Here is a 25,614-nt window from a genome sequence, read left to right as displayed (position 1 = left end):
AAATACAATGTAACCACATTTCCTACATTTAGTCTTAGTAACAATGTAATCCTCATCATGGTTGCTGAAGATCTAAAGTCTATCCTTAAAATACTGGAATCAACTTTGAGGACTGGTTTCTCCAGCAGGACAATGCTCAATGCCATACAGCCAGGTGTGGATGGTGGACCACCAGACCAAGACCCTGTCTCCAGACCTAAACCCCACTGAAAACCTTTGGAATAGGATTGAGAGACAGATGGATGATCATAAGCCATCAAACAACACAGTTGCTTGGATTTTGTGTGCCAAGAGTGGCATTAAGTGATCCAACAATGGGACAGACGGGTGGAAAGATGGTATTTTGTACATTTTCTGCAGCTAAATGTGCATCACCATCGAGTCATCAGGCAGTATTGTTCGAGAAACAGTCACATTCCCATGATAGACATAGCCACACGGGCTTAGGAGTACTTTGGAAAATCATTGTCATTTAACACAGACCACCGCAGCATCAAGAAATGCAACCTGATGGCCGCTCAGGTGGCGCAGCGGTAAAATACGCTAGCACACCAGAGCTGGGATTTCGAATACACAGAGGACCAAACCCAGATCCTCAGGACCTATGTTACAGTGCAACACCCATTCTTGTGTCAAGTTCAACACCGTATAATTAGTTCTGACACCACTGTAACACTATGTCACAACACATTGCACTCAGTCACCTCTTTGTAGAGGTTGTACAGAACATGGGGGGCCCAGTTTCCTCTATAGATGCCCGTCTCAGTGTGCCTGTACTGATCAGATTAGGGTTAGTCTGACTAATGTGAATTATTACAGGAAGCGCTCTTACATCTACATCTTGACTGGTACCCAGCATTGTGACTTAAGGCTTTGAGTGTGTGTGTGTAGTACAGGGTTGGGTAGTAATGAATTCAAAATCCTCATACAACTACAACCCCAAATCAGAAAAAGTTGGGACAGTATGGAAAATGCAAATAAAATAAAAACACAGCGTTCCTTACATTTACTTTGACTTTCATTTGAGTGCAGACAGGACGAACCTGAGATATTTCATGCTTTTTTCCAATCAACTTCATTTCATTTATTAATATACCTCCATTCCTGCATTTTAGGGGGCAATTTAGGGCTAGTAATGAGGTGAAAAAACTAAATAATGATGTGATTCTAAACAGGTGATGTCAACATGTGATTGTAATCATGGTTTGGTACAAAAGCAGCATCAAGGAAAGGCTGAGTCTTTGATGAGCAAAGATGATCAGATGATCTCCACTTTGTCAACAAATGCATGAGAGAATTATTAAAATGTTTAAAAACAAAGTACCTCAAAGAAAGATTGGAAGGGATTTGCGTAGTTCTCCCTCTACAGTGCATAATATCATTAAACGATTCAAGGAATCAGGAGGAATTTCAGTGTGTAAAGGCCAAGGGTGCAAACTTAAGCTGAACGCCCGTGATCTTCCATCCCTCAGACCGCACTGCATTAAGAACCGCCACTCAACAATAGCTGATATAACCACATGGGTGAGGGATTACTTTGGCAAACCTTTGTCAAGCTCTACAATACAGAGTTACATGCACAAATGCCACTTAAAACTTTACTGTGCAAAAAAGAAGCCTTATGTTAACCATGTCCAGAAGTGGCGTCGACTTCTCTGGGCTCGAAGGCATCTAGGATGGACCATCACACAGTGGAAACTTGTATTGTGGTCAGATGAATCAGCATTCCAGGTCTTTTTTGGAAAAAATTGACGCTGTGTGCTTCGGACCAAAGACGAAAAAGGACCATCCAGAATGTTATCAGCAACAAGTCCAAAAGCCAGGGTCTGTCATGGTATGGGGGTGTGTCAGTGCCCTTGGCAAAGGTCATTTACACTTCTGTGATGGCAGCATTAATGCAGAAAAGCACATTGAGATCTTAGAGCAACATATGCTGCCTTCAAGACGTCATCTTTTTCAGGGACGTCCATGCATTTTTAACAAGACAATGCAAAACCACATGCTGCACACATTACAAAGGCATGGCTGTGGAAGAAGAGGGGACGGGTACTGGAATGGCCTGCCTGCAGTCCTGACCTGTCCCCAATAGAGAATGTGTGGAGGATTTTGAAACGTAAAATGTGACAACGACGAGCCTGTACTGTTGCACATCTTAAGACATCTTGGGACAAAATAAAAGCTGAAACACTAAATCACTTGGTCTCCAAAATGTCTTTTTTAAGTGTGGTGAAAAGTAATTGCATCATTACAAAGTGGTAAATTCTTTACTGTCCCAACTTTTTTTAGAATGTGTGGCAGGCCTGAAATGCAGGAATGGATGTTTATTAATAAATAAAAGGAAGTTGAGCAGACAAAACATGAAATATCTCAGGTTCATCCTGTCTGCAATCAAATAAAAGTCAAAGTAAATATAAGAAATTGTTTTAATTCTTTGCATTTTCCATTATGTCCCAACTTTTTCTGATTTGGGGTTGTATATGTATTCTTAATACTGCCGAACTTGAATACGTATATTAAATGAATTACTGCCCAATCCTGTACACACACATTGCCAGCTTCTTCAGCTTTTAGAATTTGTTGATCATATTTGAACGTTATTTTGTGCCTACCATCCACCCAAGCAGTTTTTTGTGTCCGTGGTTGTAGTTGAACCGTTTGGCACTGCTGCTGTGTGGTGAATAAAAAGAAATACCAGGTCTTATTGCTTGTATTGTTACTAGGTTGTTTTTTTTATTGCAATATACATTTAGCACACTGTGTTCACTATTCAGCCCAACACTTGGTCAATGCATGTTAGGATTTATTTAATATGTACACACAGTATCTAACAGACACGCTGCAAGCACAAACCTGCATTTGAGAAGAGCAAAAGGTAAAGAAAGAATAAAAGCAGGGAGTGGTCGTGGATGGCAGATGCAGTAATAAACTAACAGTACAGTGAAAGTGTACAAAAAAGAAATACAATAGGGCTCAAGCTGGGTTTGCTTCCTGTTTAAAACCACACTTGAGACATGGGAGGGCAGGAATCGTGTGTGTGTGTGTGCGTGTGTGTGTGGGTGTGTGGGTGTGTGTGGGGCCTATTTACCAATACCCTGTAGAGAACGTAATATACTGTGCCTAAGTGTTTTTCCTCCTAAGTTTATCCCATTTCAGTTAGAATTCATCATCTCCAATAAAACCCCCTATTATTTAATAATAACATCGTATATGATCTAGTTGTCAACATCATGCCCGAGCTTTGCCCCTGCAGGGAAGATCAAGAACATCAATTATCGGCCTCTAAACAAGCAGCTGATTTAGCAATAGTGTCATAGCGTCTAGAGAACCCTACAGTTTAATATAAACAGATGCACCACTGTGTGGGTTTCAATACAAATACTTCTCTTGCTCTTTAACAGTGCCTGAGGTTTAAGGAAGATTTGCAGCCCAGCAGTGACACAGAGCTGCTTTAAAATCCCTGTGCCATACTAGTCTTAGCCATGTGCATAGAATGGTCCACATACACTATATGGCCAAAAGTATGTAGACAGACCTCCTAAATTATATACTGTAGGGCGCCCAGGTGGTGCAGGGGGATATTCCACTAGCACACCAGTGCCAAGATTGTAAACACCTCGGTTCGAGTCTCGGCTCTGCTACCAATCGACTAGGCACCATCCAGCGGGCACAATTGGCAGTGCTTGCAGCAGACACAAACTGGCCACCGTGTCTGCTGGGTAGGGGAAATGCTCGAACTTAGTGTGTGGGGTCTTCAAACGATGTGCAAGGACCCTGGTTAGCGGATAGAGGCGTCTCTGCAGAAGTAAGGGCGTTAAGAAGGGGTCCGCTAGGACTGCGCACGTTCTTCAATGGTCAGGACTCTCCCAGGACCACCACAGAGCGGGTATTATTTAGGTGATGGATCATTCTCAGCACTGCAGTGACACTGACATGGTGGTGGTGTGTTAGTGTGTGTTGTGCTGGTATGAGTGGATCAGACACAGCAGCGCTGATGGAGTTTTTAAACACCTCACTGTCACTGCTGGACTGAGTATATATCCCAACCAAAAATATCCAGCCAGCAGCACCCTGTGGGCAGCATCCTGTGACCACTGAAAAAGGTCCAGAAAATGACCAACTCAAACAGCAGCAATAGATGAACGATCGTCTTCGACTTTATATCTACAAGGTGGACCAACTAGATAGGAGTGTCTAATAGAGTGGACAGTGAGTGGACACAGTATTTAAAAACTCCAGCAGCGCTGCTGTGTCTGATCCACTAATACCAGCACAACACACACTAACACACCACCACCATGTCAGTGTCACTGCAGTGCTGAGAATCATCCACCACCTAAATAATACCTGCTCTGTGGTGGTCCTGTGGCGGTCCTGACCATTAAAGAACAGGGTGAAAGCAGGCTAACAAAGTATGTAGAGAAAAAGATAAACTACAGTCAGTAATTGTAGAACTACAAAGTGCTTCTATATGGTAAGTGGAGCTGATAAAATGGACAGTGAGTGTAGAAACAAGGAGGTGGTTTTAATGTTATGGCTGATCGGTGTATATCTAGGTTTATAAAAAGCTCAGTGCTACAGTTGCCATGACTCTCTATGCATGTCCTTGTTTTACCTTTCGGAAGTTAAGAACAAGGTAGTTCAGCCAGAGAGCATTAGAGCATTGAATGTAGTGCCATGTTTAGATACATCACTCAGTAGCAGCTTAACCGATCTCCTAAATGCCAACATGCTAATATGATGCAATATATTCTTTGCCTCTTTGTAATAAGAAAGACCTACAGTGTAATATATACATAATACTGGCTGTGACGAAGATTGGCGGAAAAAGGGCTCCTAGTGAATAGCTCAATAATTGTTAAATGCAACCAAATCATTTAATACATTTTCTACCATACTGGAGCTACTCTAGTCAACATAGTTGCAAAATGTCCCTACCAAACTGCATCTAGAAGCGATCCTAGTACAACTGTCAGTTGTACAATTGGGAGCTTTGTATGTACAGTATTTTGTTTCCATGGCCACAATAAACCACCATGTTTCCACTAGCACACCAGCGCCGAGATTCTGAACTCCTTGGTTCGAAACTCGACGTTGCCACCGGTTGGCTGGGCGCCATCTAGCGGGCATAATTGGCAGTGCCTGCAGCAGACACATTTTCCATCCTTATGTGTATTCTAACCCTACGTTTACACCTGCAGTACTTTGTGACTTTCCAAATTGTTGTTTTCTCTCTTTTGTAGGCATTTCTGACCTCAACTTTACTGCTAGCTGCTTGACTTTACTTGTAAGATAGGGTTACAAGTAGGGTTGCCCAAGTTTAGCCACACTTACCTTTTTCCTCAATTTTCCTCCCAATATAGTCATATCTAATTACCTGATTGCATTTTGCTTCCTCTTTACTGATGCTGACCTCCACTCCTGACCGAGGACAGCCATGACTAACACATAATCCCTCCGACACGTGTGCAGTAGCCGACTGCATCTTTTTATCTGCTTGAGATGAGTTTATATGGGGCTCAGTCTCACTCAGGGAGAATCACGCACAGGAGAGAAGTTGCAACAGGTAGAAATTGGATACAACTAAATTGGAGAGATAAACAGTGGTGATTTCTCTAAGACTGCAAGGGAAGCTCAGCTTCCCCTAAAATGTCAAAAATTAAATGGTGAAATGTGTATAGTTGTGTTAACATTTCATTGACTACAAATGCGTTAGAACACGTTCATCTCGAAGACGAGTTCGTTCAGAATCAGCTACTTATCACAAATCGACTGTCTCGATTTTGTTAACTTCTCATACATTCCCTTAGCGTCAATGCATTTGCCCGTAGAATTCACTCTCTATTCACTTCAACGGGACTGCATGGAACGGTTTTTTTCATTGCTTCGAAACTCTAAATAAATTTATAAATAAATTGACAAATTTTATGATGTAAGCCGACAATGAGCTTCCCCTCTTTAAAAGACCAGAACCGCCACTGGAGATAAAGTACTTCTGTAAGCCCTAATGCGCTCGCCCACCATTGCTGGGATCTGAATTTGAATCCTAGCCATGCTATCAACTAGCTGAGAGCCTAGACAGACATGATTGGCTGTGTCTGTATGGGGGAGATGGTCAAGCAGAGTTTCCTCATTGCCGTTGCCAATACAGCCTCTGCTGGCTCATTGACGGGCCTCCACAAGGGGCAGCTGATCATGCAATACTGCGCTTTGTGAGATTCCGCCTCTGGCAGGTGAAAAAAGTCATTCGCTTTATGTGCATCAACAGGGGTTGGGGGGGGTTGCAACAGGAGAGAAGTTGCAATCGGTAGAAACTGGATACAACTAAATTGGGGAGATAAAGATGGAAAAATGAATAAAAATACAATTAATATCAACTTAAAGTGGAGGTATGTTAAATAAAAACATACATTCACCAGAAATGGTTTGCAGTGTTTATATATTATGTATTCTGTTTTTGACTCAGAGTCTGAGTTGAGTCAGAGGTTTCTGACCCTCATGCATATTCAATACACCTACACATTCAGTACATGCACTTATACACAAATGTAGGTGCTTTGGATAGAAATTAGAACTCAAGCATCTGGCAGATATCTTAGTAAACAGTCTGTGGGTTTTTTTTTTTTTAATTACACAGAAACTTAAACAGGGAATCCTAACTTCCCTTTTTCACTCTCATCTGTAACGGTAGATTTCTGTTTCCTCTATTTGTCCTCTCTTACAAGTAATCATTAATGTATGTACATGCAATGAATGTGCAGGTTTCGTAGACATGGATAGGCCTGACAGAATTTATAAATAAGTATTAAACAGGCATCATGTAATGACGATAAATAGGTTAATGCAATGTAAGATATCTACGGAATTAACCAGATTTCCTGTGTAAATGCTTATAAATGAAAAACATCTGTTATTTGTTCAAGTCAGTTATGCTGTATATACACAAAAGTCAAAAGTCTTAATTGACCCTATATACTCACTTCCCAGCCTCTTCATTAGAATACAACCAGAAAATATATGGAAATATGTGAGACAACATCAGCACTTCACACTAAATACTGACTCTTCCCTGTTGAAGCCAATTTGTGTTGTTTTATAATATTCTGTACATACTGTATTTCTTGTCTGTATCTTAATGAAGAGACTGAAACACAAATATTGATAGTCATTACAACTACTGCTAAAACAACAAAGCTAGTGGTGGTCTAATACATTTGCATAGTACATATATACATACACCAATCAGCCATAACATTAAAACCACCTCCTTGTTTCTACACTCACTGTCCATTTTATCAGCTCCACTTACCATATAGAAGCGCTTTGTAGTTCTACAATTACTGACTGTAGTCCATCTACTTCTCTACATACCTTTTTAGCCTGCTTTCACCCTGTTCTTCAATGGTCAGGACCACCACAGAGCAGGTATTATTTAGGTGGTGGAGCATGCTCAGCTACCTACCTAGTTGGTCCACCTTGTAGATGTAAAGTCAGAGACGATCGTTCATCTATTGCTACTGTTTGAGTTGGTCATCTTCTAGATCTTCATCAGTGGTCACAGGACGCTACCCATGGTGGACTATTCTCAGTCCAGCAGTGACAGTGAGGTGTTTAAAAGCTCCAGCAGCATTGCTGTGTCTTATCCACTCATACCAGCACAACACACACTAACACACCACCACCATGTCAGTGTCACTGCAGTGCTGAGAATGACCCACCACCCAAATAATACCTGCTCTGTAGTGGTCCTGGGAGTCCTGACCATTGAAGAACAGCATGTAAGTGGACTAACAAAGCATGCAGAAAAACAGATGGACTACAGTCAGTAATTGTAGAACTACAAAGTGCCTCTATATGGTAAGTAGAGCTGATAAAATGGAGTGAGTGTAGAAACAAGGAGGTGGTTTTAATGTTATGGCTGATCGGTGTATGTGTAAAATAATCTAGAAGGGTAACAGACTATAATGGCTGAAAAGATTTTCAGCTGCTACTGTATTTTGAAGGATCACGGACCTGATTTGGCGTTTTTACCATTGCGCCACCCAAGAAGACTACTTTAAAAAAAATAACAGTCAAACTAATGAATTCTGAGTTGTTATATGAAATGGTTGGGGGATCTTTTTTTCAGAAAACAGTACCAACATATGTTTTCTGAAAAAAATATACATATATACAGTACATCTCATGTATGAGAATCTTGTGGAAACTGGATTTTATTTGTGAAAAAGTGCAATTTACATAAAGCAAATGTTATAAAATACAACAGTGTAAGCAATTCAGTACAATAAAGTGTTTTATAGAACAATTAGTCAATAATTTTATATAAAACAAACAAACATTAAGTCATAAACACTCATTTACAAGTTTCTGTGATTCTGTCATTCAACGTCCTGTATTTCTGTATGAGATGAACTATTTTAATAGCATCTGCCTCTTAGCTGAAGCAGTCCATGTTTGCTTTGGCTCGCTCCATCTCATGAAGGAAGTTATAAAACTGGGGTAGAGTCAGCTCTGAAAAGGAACAGAATTGAAAGCATAAAACTCTACAGCAGAATGTTTAGCGACTATAAATGATAAACAGCATGAAGTAAAAACTGCTGACAAACAGCAAAACTTTATGACTTTATACATTTTTAATAATCTACTAGTACCAATATTGGTACCTTATAACTCAGCGTCCCCTGAACTCAAAATCTTTGAAACTCAACACCCTTTGTTGAGAAATGTCTACCTTTAAACTCAACGTTTCCCTTAAACTCAACGTGTTCAGTTTGTTTTTAAAAAATGTATTTATTTAATTTTAAATGAACAATGAACAGCCGTTTTGTTCAGCGCTTGGCTTGAGCGGTGCGGTAATACGTCATCAAAGTGTGCATATGAGACGAATCTGCATTTGTGTAGAATAACTGCCAGATTCACTCGGTGTATCTGTGTTTAGCTGTATTATCCTCCTGTTTCACTTTTACACTTGTGTTATAGCTCAAGGTTCTGAGAAATTGTAAGAATCAGCTTTTTATTTTACTGTTTTTATATTATACTTGTGTTATTTACAGTGTATAAGTGTCATAAACCAGGGGTTTTCAACCTGTGGGGCGCGTACTTGTCTGGGGGGGCGCGAGTGCCTGACCGGGGGGCGTGGCATTACGAGATTTTTTTACTTCTAAAACTAAAGCAACTAATTTTTCACCCACGGGAGACATATTTCATTACTCTAACTGACCACGCTCACACGCACGTTTAATGTTATTCAGTTCCGTCTGAAAAAAACCTTCAAAATAGGGCTCACAGTGAAGATAACCGGTGTCAAAAGCAACGACCGCTGTTATAGGACGTGTTTGTGTCTTTAAGAGAGACGCTCTGTTCACAGTATCGATTATAAGTGACTCGGGAGTCAATTCATTTAAAGCGCAGCGTAAGTTTCTATTCTCAGTCATCTCTCCGTGTTTACTGTTATAATGAATGTTGCGGTTGTAAATAAACACCAACTACTACAGAACATTGTGTGACTCGCTTACCTTAAAAAGCTCAGGCTTAATTATACTGAGTATTACCACAGAGTCAGAGTCGTTCTGCCTGTGGAGCTAAACGTTTTCAGTCAGAGCAGATGATCCCGAACTAACCAACTAAGTAATTGATGAACTTTTGTCTATGCTCTGTGAAGTGACGTTTTCTGCTCTGATCTACATCAAAAAGCAAGAACCGCTTATGATTTACCAAAGTGAACCACGAATTTATATAATGTGCTGATAGAATCGGCTCAGATGGGGTCGGACTGTATTATCTTTTGAAAATAATATTTTCAATCAGCAAAATTATATAATGTGCACAACATTAATTACGTTCTTTTAGCTTGTCAGAAGCTTTCTCAATGATTTCTGTGCGGTGGTTGACGAAGGGGAGGGGGGCGTGCGCAAGTTCACGGTTGGCACACGAAGGGGGGCGCATGTCCAAAAAGGTTGAAAACCCCTGTCATAAACAACCCCATTATTTTACATTAGCCTAATATATATATATATATATATATAAGTCCACGGGACCATGGAACGCATTAACATGTTTCCCACACAACCTTATGGAGAAAAATTACCTTGAAACTCAACGTCTTTTAAACTCAACGCCAGTACCAGGTACAAGTACCCAAGGTACAGTGTGCACGTCAAGGTGCAGTAAAACATCATCAAAGTGCGAATATGAGACGAATCTGCATTTGTGTGGAATAACCGTCAAATACATTCTAAAAGCTCCACATGTATCTGTGTTTAGCTGTATTTACAGTGTATCACAAAAGTGAGTACACCCCTCACATTTCTGCAAATATTTCATTATATCTTTTCATGGGACAACACTATAGAAATAAAACTTGGATATAACTTAGAGTAGTCAGTGTACAGCTTGTATAGCAGTGTAGATTTACTGTCTTCTGAAAATAACTCAACACACAGCCATTAATGTCTAAATAGCTGGCAACATAAGTGAGTACACCCCACAGTGAACATGTCCAAATTGTGCCCAAAGTGTCAATATTTTGTGTGACCACCATTATTATCCAGCACTGCCTTAACCCTCCTGGGCATGGAATTCACCAGAGCTGCACAGGTTGCTACTGGAATCCTCTTCCACTCCTCCATGATGACATCACGGAGCTGGTGGATGTTAGACACCTTGAACTCCTCCACCTTCCACTTGAGGATGCGCCACAGGTGCTCAATTGGGTTTAGTCCATCACCTTTACCTTCAGCTTCCTCAGCAAGGCAGTTGTCATCTTGGAGGTTGTGTTTGGGGTCGTTATCCTGTTGGAAAACTGCCATGAGGCCCAGTTTTCGAAGGGAGGGGATCATGCTCTGTTTCAGAATGTCACAGTACATGTTGGAATTCATGTTTCCCTCAATGAACTGCAGCTCCCCAGTGCCAGCAACACTCGTGCAGCCCAAGACCATGATGCTACCACCACCATGCTTGACTGTAGGCAAGATACAGTTGTCTTGGTACTTCTCACCAGGGCGCCGCCACACATGCTGGACACCATCTGAGCCAAACAAGTTTATCTTGGTCTCGTCAGACCACAGGGCATTCCAGTAATCCATGTTCTTGGACTGCTTGTCTTCAGCAAACTGTTTGCGGGCTTTCTTGTGCGTCAGCTTCCTTCTGGGATGACGACCATGCAGACCGAGTTGATGCAGTGTGCAGCGTATGGTCTGAGCACTGACAGGCTGACCTCCCACGTCTTCAACCTCTGCAGCAATGCTGGCAGCACTCATGTGTCTATTTTTTAAAGCCAACCTCTGGATATGACGCCGAACACGTGGACTCAACTTCTTTGGTCGACCCTGGCGAAGCCTGTTCTGAGTGGAACCTGTCCTGGAAAACCACTGTATGACCTTGGCCACCATGCTGTAGCTCAGTTTCAGGGTGTTAGCAATCTTCTTATAGCCCAGGCCATCTTTGTGGAGAGCAACAATTCTATTTCTCACATCCTCAGAGAGTTCTTTGCCATGAGGTGCCATGTTGAATATCCAGTGGCCAGTATGAGAGAATTGTACCCAAAACACCAAATTTAACAGCCCTGCTCCCCATTTACACCTGGGACCTTGACACATGACACCAGGGAGGGACAACGACACATTTGGGCACAATTTGGACATGTTCACTGTGGGGTGTACTCACTTATGTTGCCAGCTATTTAGACATTAATGGCTGTGTGTTGAGTTATTTTCAGAAGACAGTAAATCTACACTGCTATACAAGCTGTACACTGACTACTCTAAGTTATATCCAAGTTTCATGTCTATAGTGTTGTCCCATGAAAAGATATAATGAAATATTTGCAGAAATGTGAGGGGTGTACTCACTTTTGTGATACACTGTATATCCTGTTTTACTTTTAAACTTGTGTTATAGCTCAGGGTTCTAAGAAATTATAAGAATCAGCTTTTCCGAGAGAGTCTAAAACGCTTATCGCTAAAAAAAAAAAAAGCTTAACGTGACTTAATGTATTAAAAGAACGACACAGGAACACTAAACTTTTTTACATTTTTAATTATTACTGTTATAAGATCTCTCCACTGATAAAATTACTCGCTCGTTGTTTAAGTACAAGAAGTCACGATTTTGCTGCTTCTCATATGAATGCGCCTTTACTAAACAGAATACAGTATTGCAAGATCAAGCATCTCCACAATTAAGAAGCGTAAAGGTAAAAAGAGCAGGTTTTACTGTATTTTTTATTGATTTTTAATTGTTGTCGATTATATGTCAGTGTTTTTTTTATACTATATTTGTGCTATTTTCAGTGTTTAAGTGTTAAAAACAACACCATTATTTTACATTAGCCTAAAATATCTGCAGTTTTACAGGACCATGGAACACATTAACAGGTTTCCTATACATCCTTATGGGCAAAAAATATCTTGAAACTCAATGCCTTTTAAACTCAGAACCAACTGACGTTGAGTTTCAAGGTACTACTGTATTACCTATACTGAGTGTTCAGTTCAAAAGGAACTTAACACCTCACACTGCATCTTACACATGCACATGGTACAAGCGGAATTATGTCTGTGTTCCCTTAAGGCTGTGAGTGCTATTAAATTAACGATTCATTAATCTTTGCTGAAATTATTTAATGTCTTAACCCGCAAGACTCACAATGACTGAGGGGCTTACTTCAAACTGAACACTGTGTAGTCCGCTTTGCAGGGAAATACTGGGGTGATTGGAATATACCAAGGGTCTCGAATCAGCAGTCTGAACTCTAACACAAGCTTCATGTTTAATTTAAGTCAAGTCTAAGGTGGGAAATTTTTCGAAATTACATTTTAACCAGTAACATTAACCAAATAATGACGGATTTGTTGATTATTGGTTAACCAGTTACTAATTAACATTCCTAGCTGTTATTGTTGGTACCAACGTTTGAGTAATCATATTACATTTTAAAAGAAATACATTTTAAATACAAATCTTTTAAAATAAAACATGTTAATGCCAACAAAACATCTGTTTATTTTAAAAGTACACTGGATCACTGAATTGAGCTTTGCTAGGCTGAAAAACATCCATTTTTTAACATATTTATTTAAGCAATGCATAATCAGAACATCATTCATCAAATCTAATAAAAAAAATCCTAAATCATCAGGATTGTTCTTACCCATGTACACATTTTCTGTCGTGTTGCCCTTTCTGACCACCAGCTTAAGCTGTAGAAAAAGACAAAAGAAACACACAGTGCTACTTAACATACGTGCTTAGCAAAGTCAATCAGCGGTGAGTAAATACATCAGCAGGGTTAGATCTGTAATAGCAGAGGCTCCTACTCTGTTTATCAGCAGTGTGCATTCTGTTCAATGAAGCGTTCAAAAGCAAGCCCTCCGGCTGTCATTCATGTGGCACAAGAGGCATTTATGTAAGCAGGGCGATGAATGACCTGACTGAGGGAGCTGAAAAGCTGTTCTGGGATCAGTCTGTGCTGCAATCAATCACACAAAAAAACATCTGGGGTGTGTGTGTGTGTGTGTGTGTGTGTGTCTTCAGGGCTGGGAGAGCTGGAAAACCATTCAGGTGTTCGACTCTACAAAGGTGTTTAGTTCTCTATTAAACGCTACACATCCTTTCTTCTTTAGAGTAGAAAAGAAGGTGCGGTACACAGATCATTTCAACCTTAAAACACATGCTCCAGTTAACTGTTTTTTATTAAAGTTTATTGCTCTTTAAATACCTGAAGGAAGATGTTTCCGGTTTTCTGTAGCTCACTTGTTCCAACGGTAACTGCGAAGACAGACAAACTTTTATTTAAGTAGCATTCAGACACAACACCTACATAGAATGTAAGGCTTTCAATTTAAAACACTGGCTTGTCAATACGATTCCAGCTAGCACCTGTAGACAGTTTATTCTGAGCACAAACCACTAGTGAATACAGCTTACTAAAAGCTTTATAAAGCAATGCTGAAAAAGAAACGAATTCACTTCTGGAAATCATACTTCTCCGGATTACCTTTCCAGCATTTGTGCTATTTCTGTGTGTTTATCCCAACACCCAAGCAAAACCCAAACTGGAAAATTAAGACCTGAGTACAGGCTGCCCAGATTCATTAAAACGAGCATAACTTCAGTAAATGGACAAAATAAAGACACCCAGGTGCATCTAAAAATAGAAATTGGTCCAGTATTTTAGTAGTGCGCTTTCACTGGACGTCCTTTTGTCACATTGTAGCCCAGACCTCTGCCAGCCTTGTGCTTTCCCGCTGTACTTGGACGCTTGCATTTACTTTTTCTGCATTTAGCAGACGCTCTTATCCAGAGTAACTTATAGAAGAGCTTCCACAGTAGACATTTCCCTACTCTAGTTTAAGTACACAACAGTCCAATAACACACTGCTGAAACCCTGTTAGAACAATTTTTAAGAAAAATTAATGTGTTAGTAAGTACGTACATGTTAGTTCTCAGCTTAAGTGCTTAGTACAGAGGTGGGTTTTTAATCATCTTTTGACAGTGAGAGACTCAGGGTGCAAGTACAAAAAAGAGCCTTGATGCTCGTCTTCCTCGAGTTCGTTGATCAAGACTAGACTCGGAGGTTGCGTGGTACAGAGCGGGGTGTGATGGGTTCTCTAAGGTGCTTGGTGCTGGTCCATTTTTGGCTTTGTAGGTGAGCATCAGTGTTTTAAACGGAATGTGGGCAGCTACAGGAAGCCAGTGAAGAGAACGCAGCAGTGATTTGGGGTGATGTGGCAGTGTTTGGTGTTGCAGCTGCATTTTGGATGAGTTGTAAGGGTTTAATGAGGGACATGGGAACACCTGCCAGGAGGGAGTTGCAGTAGTCCAGCCGAGAGATTACAAGTGATTGGAGAAGAATCTGAGTGGCTTTTATAGAGAGAAATGGTCGAATCTTTTTGATGTTGTAAAAGAGGAACCTGCACGATCTTCACAGGACAACACGCTTCACTTTACCTATGCTTTAGTCAATCCAGCCAGCCTACAATTTGGTCTAGATTTTTTCTGCTCCAATCCTGTTTGAGGCCTTAACCAAACTAATCCAACAAGCTTCTCTAGGTAGCCATGACATTATTAGTTTGCAACCTTCTTCTCTCTGTTTTTAGTATCGCTTCATGTTAAATAGAGCATTTTCCAGAAGACTAAACAAAATATCAGATCTATTCCTGATGTTGGTTCTTTACCTCTACTAGGTCTTTGTAACATTAGTCCTTAACCTCAAACCTATTAGAATGTTAACATAGAATTAAGAGGGTTCTTCAAAAAGTTTCCACACTTTTTTAACTCCATTAATTAAGAATTTCAAAAATAAATGACATCACTTTCTACATAGTCACCTTCCGCTGCATTTTTCCCAGCATCGTACCAACTTTTTAATGCCATAGCCACACATGCACTGCTGCTTTCACATTATCAACACTTGAAAATCTTCTTCTCCTTAAAACTTCTTTGAGCATCCAAAAAGGTGGAAATCAGATGGCGCTCAATCCGGACTATAAGCTCTCTCTCAGTCATTACTACTACTCCCACCCTCACCGTTTCCAACATATATAAAAGTGCGGAAACTTTTTGAAGATTCCTCGTATTTATGGCTTCAGCCAGCTGCTCTGAATTGGCCCTGTATTTGAATTAGATATAAGATAAGTTGAAAGTAAACTTAGTGAAGTTGCCTCTTTAAGGCAGGGTACATCTAAAACTGTCTGTTGGGGTGATAACTTGTTGATACCTGAACCTGGTGATAATCGATCCAACGGCACACAATGTGACATGTTCACTGACAGCCGTTTAGGAGCCGCTGCAGCCAAAAAGTGCTGGCAAAAATGGTGTCGGAAATTTTGGACTGAAAGCTCACAGTGTCAGCGCTCATTCAGAAAGCACTGATTGACGATGACGTGACGTGGCCTCTCGTTAAAGAAACGTGTTGAATAATCTGACATCGAGTACACATGACAAGTAATGATCTTCTTAGTCTACTGAAGTTGCACAGTGCAAACCTGACTTAGAAGTGTAGTTATGCCCAAATCCCAAACCTTTGTGACCATCATTTCTTACCACCAAATTTCCACTCCATATCCACAAGCTGGTTGACCATCAGTGTTTGTCCAAGCGCTAATCTGGAAAGCACTGGGTAGTGAGTCCTCCACTAAGACATGAAAACAATATAAATCTTATTACTTGTATAAAACCACACACTAGCTTGTCGCAGTATTTTACATTGACATTTTCAGCATTTAGCAGACGCTCTTATCCAGAGCGACTTACAGAAGTGCTTCCAAAGTGAACATTTCATTTCTCAAGTTTAGGTAAACAACAGTCGAAGAACACAATAAAAAGGAGTATAACAAGGAAAATAAATAAAAAGGAAAATAAAAAACAGTATGACTGTTTTGTTGAAAAAAATAGATATAATATACCTGATCTGAAAAGTGACTGGCTTTGTCTTCATTTAAACCTTAAACAAAATAAATCAGAAAAAAATGACACATTATTTGACTGTTTTATGTAGACAATGTGGAACCACAGTTTGAGATTTACAGGCTGCATACATTTACTGTATTGTCCATTAATCATTGCTCTTAAAGCTTAGACAGCATGAGTAGGTATTATAAATGGTCAAATAACAGAGTCATACCCAGTGAGAGCAGGTCTTCCTTTACCTGATCAGCTGTCAGGTTCTTCTTCATAGCACCTTGGAGAAACACAAGGTTCTTCATTCTAGCAGTGTAATTAGGATTTAAACAGGTTACATACACCGATCAGCCATAACATTAAAACCACCTCCTTGTTTCTACACTCACTGTCCATTTTATCAGCTCCACTTACCATATAGAAGCACTTTGTAGTTCTACAATTACTGACTGTAGTCCATCTGTTTCTCTACATACCTCTTTAGCCTGCTTTTTCCCTGTTCTTCCCACAGGACCACCACAGAGCAGGTATTATTTAGGTGGTTAGTTACACTGACATGATGGTGGTGTGTTCGTGTGTGTTGTGCTGGTATGAGTGGATCAAACACAGCAGCGCTGCTGGAGTTTTTAAATACTGTGTCCACTCACTGTCCACTCTATTAGAAACTCCTACCTAGTTGGTCCACCTTGTAGATGTAAAGTCAGAGACGATCGCTCATCTATTACTGCTGTTTGAGTTGGTCATCTTCTAGACCTTCATCAGTGGTCACAGGATGCTGCCCACGGGGCGCTGTTGGCTGGATATATTTTTGGTTGGTGGACTATTCTCAGTCCAGCAGTGACAGTGAGGTGTTTAAAAACTCCATCAGCGCTGCTGTATCTTATCCACTTATACCAGCACAACATACACTAACACACCACCACCATGTCAGTGTCACTGCAGTGCTGAGAATGATCCACCACCAAAATAATACCTGCTCTGTAGTGGTCCTGTGGGGGTCCTGACCATTGAATAACAGCATGAAAGGGGGCTAAAAAAGCATGCAGAGAAACAGATGGACTACATTCAGTAATTGTAGAACTACAAAGTGCTTCTATATGGTAAGTGGAGCTGATAAAATGGACAGTGAGTGTAGAAACAAGGAGGTGGTCATAATGTTATGCCTGATTGGTGTATGTTACATGAATTATACAATATGTAAAAAAGTAACCCTCCTCTCCTTTTTATTAAATTTTTGCATTTTGCCCTTTTGTTTTCCTAATCCATTTTTTCCACTCCCCAGATTGTAACTACTAGGCCCTGACCATGGAAAGCCGCATGCTCACACACCTCTTCCGACATGCATGTTATTGATGGTATGAAGTCTCTTAGAGAGCAGTATTACAAATAGAGAGTTCCTATATTTCCTCTCTGAATTTATCCACCTCTAATGCTTTTATTCAAAAAGACTTGCAGTTATGACTAAATACCATGCAAGAAATTGAAGGTTAAGCGCTTTGCTCAAGTGGCAGGTTGGCCGTAGTGGGGATTTAACCAGCAATCTCCTGATCTACTAAGCAATCACTGCCCTCTGCCCTTTATCTAGGTCCGGAAGCAAGAAAGACCGTCAAGGTGCTTTTCTGTAAATGTCAAATTTTCTTTTTAGGTTTGTTTGTTTTGCATTGTTTCTTTTCTTTTAGGGTGTGTTGATACTAAGCCTGTGAAAGAACCCTATATCCTATATCAGCTAAGGTGTCAACTGGATTATTGAGCAGTTATAATACTGCATGTAACCTAAATCGTTGTGTTCTGTACTCACCATGTGGAAGCAGAAGAATACTCTTCATGAGGCCTTTAAGTGGACCAGCACCCATGCCATTCTCTCCTGCAAACTCAGTCAGCTGTGTCAGGAACCGCTCCGACTGACCACACAGAAGTATGCAAACATTAACGATATGATGTTCCAACACAAAAAAACAAGAATGCAACCTTAGCAAGGAGGCTTACTCACCTCTTTAGGCTCCAGTAGAAACTGGTACAGCACATCAGTCAAGCTCACAAATTGCTGTAAAAAACACAACAATCACAAACAGCAGTGTCACCAACTGGTCAGGTTAGCTAGTGTTGAATGATAAAATTATCAGTCTGCAAATTGGTACAAAGCTCTGGGCCACCAGTGAACCACAGTAAAAGCCAGTATCTTCAAATAAAGAAAACGAAAGAGAAACAGTGGTAAGTCTGTCCAGAAATGGCTTGCAGACCTGAAAACACGAAAAGAAACTCCAAAAATGTCCCAGTAAACACCCCCCTCCCACACACACACACACACCTACAACCCAAAAGCCTTTAAAATTCATTTTAACTGATATGTTAATGGTAAATTTTTTTCTTGAGTCTCTATTGTGGTGTAAAAACTAACAGCAATTCTCTTCGAGAACTCAAGACCAAGGGCACTTGGTGGTGCAGTTGTTACGACACACAAACCCTACACTGCTGAGATATCGAGCTCTTGAGTTCGAATCTCAGCTCTGCTATCTGCTGCTACGGGGCCAACGGGATTCCTCAACACTGCGATTGCAGCTTATTAATGAAGATCAGTGCATGACTCGCCTTATACTTAAGCAATAGAACACGAGGGGGAGTGTGTCGAAGGCGAGTGCCGTAGATCATCACAGCCGTGATGTTATTCGCGATAACACACGACCTCAAGTGTTCTATTGCTTTTATACAACAGTTTTTACAAAATAAAGAAAGAAAATAAATCAAAGAAGCCCTGAATTTCATATTAAATATGCTTCCGCCAAAAAGTAATTCCACAACAAATATAAAGTTTAACACTACAAAGCAGACATCCTAAGTTGCAAAAACTCATTTCAGGGAGGTAAGAACAACAAGAAGAAAAAGTCAAGAACCTCCAAAGAGAAAAAAAAGAAATAAAAAACATCTTGCACACACCAAAGGATATGGGTGAGAACAGAACTCTTAGGAGCTGCTAACTGGGCTATTAAGCTAACTGTTCGTGTTACAAACACATTAATGTTCCCTACATAGTGCACTAGATTGTGTATCGGATAACGCATTCATGTTCACTACATAGTGCACTAGACAATATATTAGACAATTGATTTATGTTCCCTACACAGTGCGCTAGATTATATATCAGATAACGGATTTAAAACGCGATCAGAAAAAAAAGTCGCCTGCGTGCGTGTGCATGAAGCTTGTCGTTACTGGCAACGCGTCAGCGGAGTAATACCATTGTGGTGTGAAAAGACCGTGCTGTTATCACGAATATCAGCACAGTTAGAACGCTTCTCAACCAATCAGATTGTAAGGTCGGAACTACCTGTTGTATAAAGTTGGGTAATTGGATGTGACTAGATTGGGAGATGCTTTGCTGCTTCAGGGCCTGGATGTCTTGCCATAATTAATGGAATGTCGAGGTCTGCTCTCTACCAGAAAATCCTAAAGAAAGTGGCCAGGTCACAGTCCTAACTTGAACCTCCCAGTGATTCCCAGAGAGTAATGTATGCAAGTGATCAATAATTTCTGTACGTATTTGGTTGAAGCCGTTGCTGCAAAAAGTGTCAATATTTTTTTTATTACACAAAGGCCAGTAGTTTTAGTAAATGAAATGATAATTTTTTTTTCTCTAAATCTAAAACAATTAAATAAATTGCAGTAATACTCAAGCAAGCTTTTGTTGAACATGATGAAGCTAGTGCACTCTATGAACAGATTAAATAAGTTAACATAATACGCCAGGTTATATTACTGACAGTGAGCTGCCTGGGTGGCCATTAACTTTTTCTTGCTGGACTTTGAACTGTGACAGTTTTAGCAAGCAAGCAAACAAACAAATGTAACATATGGGATGCCGGCAAAGAATTAAGTGAACTGGAAACAGGCTTTGTTTAATCCTTCAGTAGTAAAACCATTATGTAAAACAGAGTCCTTTATGGCTTATCTAAATGAACACCACTATCATTTAAATGAGCTACAGAAATTAAATCAGTGTTTGGTTGCTATAAATTGATGTATGACTTACAGGTTTAGGGTCTAGCGTTCATATAATAGTTTTTTCATTAACTGGCCCATAATGAAGAGCAGGCTGACTTTGTGAATTTAGAGAAAGCAAAAGTACATGTTACTTGTGCATTAATCTAGCTAAATCATAGTTATTGTGATTTCCAGACCAGATTGCAGAAAATACATGTTAGAAAGTGAAACCTTTCAGTGTGAGCAGTTATTGTTTAAGAAACACCATGAAACAAGATTTGTGGGTCAGCAGGCTAACTTTGAAATGCACCCGGGTTTAACTGCATCACAAAGATGGTTTGGTTAAGCGAACAAATCCACTATGTAACATTTACACAATAATTAATCTTATTAGTCACCCGAGATGAAACAGCACGTGTGCAATTATTGTGTTTGCCAAGGAAAACATGGTTAAGTGAAATCAGCAATCCTTAAGAAAGCTATATTCGTATATCTAGCTTTGTAGTGTAGCCCTCAATTCATGTGTCCTTTGGCCTTGTAAGCCTAATGGAATGGCGTTAAGCATTCGAGACCGGAGTCAATGAGTCTGGATGTTTGAATTTGGCTACAGGGTTAAGCCTGGGGGCAGGGAGGCTGGGGGGTGTAGCTAGCATTTAGTATTCCAGGTGTACCCCCACCTGGCTCTAGCACTAAAACTGTCCAAAAGCATGTTCACCTGCAAGGTTAGATTCTCATGCTGCCTTTACATTCTATTTACGATGTACAAATGCCTTTTCCGTGCATCCCAGTGTTTTCCAGGTGGGACTGTATGCACAGCAGGACAAAGGAATTGAAGAGTGCACTAAATAAACAAAAAGATTCAAATTATATCCCTTTAAAGGTGGCAACACTAAGAATGCAGAAGCTACAAACTGGATTATTATTGGTCAATATCAGATATACATTTTAATATCACCATTCTTACAGTAACCTAACTGGCTTAGTTTTTGGTAAAAGTCATAGGTGTGCTAATGGCGGGAATTAGGACAATTTGTTCTTACAACAAACAACAACAGATATATACACATTAAACAGCATTAAATATACAGGTGCACCAGATTGGAAAATACAGCAAATCCAATTAATTCCTACACACAAACGTCTTATGCTGGCACTCAGCAAACTTAGAGCTTATTGTGACATAAAAATGCAGAACAATATGTTGTATTATTATTAAACCTCATCTCATAGTCTTTGAAATGCAATGCAACAACCCAGACATTGTTTGGACACATTTAAGTAGCTCTGGGCTCATTTTTCAACGGCTTGCACTGTCTTGTGCAGAAGTTTGGATGCCCCTGGTAAATATTTACTTTCTTATATACCACTTTATCTTTGTCAGGTTCACGGCGGGTCCGGTTTCACCAGAAAACATTTGACGCCCGGCAGGAAGGAATAACCTGGACAGGGCATCAGCTTATGGCATGGCCTACCATGTCTGTGTAGATGTCTGACAGGCTGATTCAAACCCAGATCTCAGCAGTAGTGGGCTATCATAATAGTACAAACTCCGGTATATATTGAGTTTATATACAAAAACATCCACTACACAGAACATAGATCTAATTCCTTCATTAAACATACTGGATGTGGAAGAAAAAATCTGACTTGACAGATTACCTATTTGCTGAGCTACCAGCATTTTATCTCATGGCTTTATCCCAAACCACAAACTAGCACACTACATAGTATGTACAGTAACTACATCATTGTAGGGTGGCACGGTGGCTCAGTGGGTAGCACTGTCGCCTCACACTCCTTTCTGTGTGGAGCAGAGATGGGGACCAAGTCGCACAAACAGCGACTTCAGACTCGACTCCGACTCGTTTCAAATGATTTGGACTCAACTCGTGACTTGCCAAAAATGACTTGTGGACAACAAAAGTCAGCAACATTAGTTACGTGTGACAATTATATATATTTATGATCGGACATCATTCTGATCGAGTCATTTTCTGCTCTCTAATAACGCTCCGGCCGTCTTAACCCGCAACGCATGCAAAAGGTAAATGTTCCAGCCAGCTTCCGGCATAGTGATGAAGCCTCGCTCCCTACTTTGAATATGAATCTCACTTAAAATGTGAATGAAACGCTCCTACAGAATTGGCGCTAATGATTGAAAAAAACGCTTTCTGAACCAATCAGACCTTCGGATTTTAATTTTTAGTAAGAAATGCTGCTATTTGCATTTATTGCGGCATCACACAGATGATTGTCAATGAAACGCTTAATTGGCTTTCTAACGAGTTCGTGTTTTACTTCACAACCAAGAAAAGTTTGGAGGTTTTTAATTATGAGCACATTTACAAAATAACGGATTATATTCCTAATGGGACAACACACGGTTATAAATGTAATAGCATCTGAAACAACAGAAGCTAAGATAAGCAGTGGTTTTGGATATTTTGCTGTGTTTTGGATTTTGGCCGCTGTGCCGTAATTTGCAATGAAAACAAAATGTCAGTTTAAGCTTTTAACTGGTACCTAGGAAAGTAAAGGCACAAAGTAAAATGGCAAAATACAGTCGCTAATCTGTTGTTGTTTTTTATCTGAACTTACATGTTATTTGTTTGTTTCTACGCTACATTTCCAAAATATGTTTTGTGTATATTATATTGACTTCTGACTTGACTCGGACTCTAGCCTAAAGACTCATGACTTGACTCGGACTCTATCCTAAAGACTCATGACTTGACTCGGACTCTATCCTAAAGACTCATGACTTGACTCGGACTCTAGCCTAAAGACTCGTGACTTGAATCGGACTCTAGCCTAAAGACTCGTGACTTGACTCGGACTCTAGCCTAAAGACTCGTGACTTGAATCGGACTCTAGCCTAAAGACTCGTGACTTGAATCAGACTCTAGCCTAAAGACTCATGACTTGACTCGGACTCTAGCCTAAAGACTCGTGACTTGAATCGGACTCTAGCCTAAAGACTCGTGACTTGACTCGGACTCTAGCCTAAAGACTCGTGACTTGACTCGGACTCTGGCCTAATGACACGCTGTATTTTGTGACTTGCGAACTTCTTTGGTGTGGAGTTTGCATGTTCTCCCCGTGTCTGTGTGGGTGTCCTCTGGGAGCTCCGGTTTCCTCCCACAGTCCAAAAACATGCAAGTGAGGTGAATTGGAGATACTAAATTGTCCATGACTGTGTTTGACAATAAACTTGTGAACTATGAATCTTGTGTAATGAATTTCTACCGTTTCTGTCATGAATGTAACCAAAGTGTGTAAAACATGATGTTAACATCCTAATAATTAAATAAATAATAAACTACACCATTGGTTATTGTAGATGCAGTTTGGAACAGTATACTGAAGTGGTTTGTATAGTACATGCACATTTAGCAATCAATAATAATACCAAATAATAATACCTGTTGAGAATGGTTCTTAGTGTGAAAAAGCCCTCACTAATGGACTCCAAACGTCTGTTTTAGAATGCTTTGCTATTATAAACAATGGATAGGCCATTTCAATTCAATGGGACTGAAGGTCATAAGTAGGAATAATGTAAATGTGACAGCGGCTCTGGCGCCTTCTCAAACCCCGACCCAACCCATTGTGCATTTAAAATGAATTGGGGGTGTAATGGACAATTTATGTGCAATTCAGTATTCAGTCTAGACGCAATGTTGTGTTAATTAGCTAATACCGAGACAAGAAAACTCCCCTGGAATTTAAATTTAGCAATAAACCAGTAAAAACCAGTTAGCAGCTCGAAATGTTTGTAAATATATAAACAACACATACACGAGGCTCGGTCCCAAATAGCACATTAGTGTTCTACATAGTATGTCAAATACCTACACCAATCACGTGTGTGGTTACATATTATCTAGTGCTCTAGTTTGTGATTTGGGACAAAGCCATAACCCAACCGGCTAGTAGCCTTACAAACAGCGAAACCATTCAGTTAACCTGCCTTATAAAGTACTGATTTCTTACCTGTTCACTGAATTTATTCAGGGTTTGAAAGTCAGTGCTGACACTATCGGGCAGAGCGTCCTTAGTGAAGTTTAACTGCACCATTTTTTCACTGTTTAGCTAACGGCTAACTCTAACTTCTGTCACATCTGCCACTGCATTTCCGCTCAGACGCTACTCTGTGATTCAGTTCAGCATTTTCGATACTGTCGCTCAATGCAGCGCTATGTTCTGTGTGGTTTTGCGTTTAGAATCCCCTTATTCTTCAAGTAATAATTATAATAAAATAATAATTTCAATAAAGTATCCATCCATCCATCCATCCATCCATCCATCTATCTATCTATCTAATCTATCTGTCTGTCTGTCTGTCTGTCTGTCTGTCTGTCTGTCTGTCTGTCTGTCTATCTATCTATCTATCTATCTATCTATCTATCTATCTATCTATCTATCTATCTATCTATCTATCTATCTAATCTATCTGTCTGTCTGTCTGTCTATCTATCTATCTATCTATCTATCTATCTATCTATCTATCTATCTATCTATCTATCTATCTATCTATCTATCTATCTATCTATCTATCTATCTATCCATCCATCTATCCATCCATCCATCCATCCATCCATCTCCGTCCGTCCGTCCGTCCGTCCGTCCGTCCGTCCGTCTATCTATCTATCTATCTATCTATCTATCTATCTATCTATCTATCTATCTATCTATCTATCTATCTATCTATCTATCTCCATCCAACTATCTATCTATCTATCTATCTATCTATCTATCTATCTATCTATCTATCTATCTATCTATCTATCTATCTATCTATCTATCTATCTATCTATCTATCTATCTATCTATCTCCATCCAACTATCTATCTATCTATCTATCTATCTATCTATCTATCTATCTATCTATCTATCTATCTATCTATCTATCTATCTATCTCCATCCAACTATCTATCTATCTATCTATCTATCTATCTATCTATCTATCTATCTATCTATCTATCTATCTATCTATCTATCTATCTATCTATCTATCTATCTCCATCCAACTATCTATCTATCTATCTATCTATCTATCTATCTATCTATCTATCTATCTATCTATCTATCTATCTATCTATCTATCTATCTCCATCCAACTATCTATCTATCTATCTATCTATCTATCTATCTATCTATCTATCTATCTATCTATCTATCTATCTATCTATCTCCATCCAACTATTTATCTATCTATCTATCTCCATCCAACTAT

General features: G+C 39.8%; 1 protein-coding gene across 1 annotated transcript; it reads right to left on the bottom strand.

Moving 5' to 3' along the window:
- Positions 1 to 8,199: 8,199 nt before the first annotated feature.
- commd7 (COMM domain containing 7) lies at positions 8,200 to 24,515 on the bottom strand. The gene is made up of 9 exons (XM_063015505.1): positions 24,371 to 24,515; positions 18,390 to 18,443; positions 18,198 to 18,300; positions 16,623 to 16,679; positions 16,405 to 16,442; positions 16,043 to 16,133; positions 13,715 to 13,764; positions 13,148 to 13,196; positions 8,200 to 8,508 (listed from the first exon to the last, which is right to left on the bottom strand). Exons 1-9 carry the CDS (start codon positions 24,452 to 24,454, stop codon positions 8,432 to 8,434), a joined length of 603 nt encoding a protein of 200 aa, XP_062871575.1. The 5' UTR covers positions 24,455 to 24,515; the 3' UTR covers positions 8,200 to 8,431.
- Positions 24,516 to 25,614: the final 1,099 nt, after the last annotated feature.

Source organism: Trichomycterus rosablanca, chromosome 19, assembly GCF_030014385.1.
Source record: "Trichomycterus rosablanca isolate fTriRos1 chromosome 19, fTriRos1.hap1, whole genome shotgun sequence".
In the NCBI taxonomy this organism is placed as follows: Eukaryota; Metazoa; Chordata; class Actinopteri; order Siluriformes; family Trichomycteridae; genus Trichomycterus; species Trichomycterus rosablanca.
The sequence above is the reverse complement of the archived record's forward strand: the minus strand, read 5'-3'. Positions and strand labels throughout refer to the sequence as shown.

Bases quoted from the DNA above. Each gene is read 5' to 3' on its own strand.
- commd7 (XM_063015505.1), bottom strand. From the start codon at position 24,454: ATGGTGCAGTTAAACTTCACTAAGGACGCTCTGCCCGATAGTGTCAGC. The intron at 16,680-18,197 runs GTGAGTACAGAA...TGTTTCTCCAAG, and splicing joins TATTCTTCTGCTTCCACATG to GTGCTATGAAGAAGAACCTG. The intron at 16,134-16,404 runs GTATATTATATC...TTCATGTCTTAG, and splicing joins CCAGTCACTTTTCAGATCAG to TGGAGGACTCACTACCCAGT.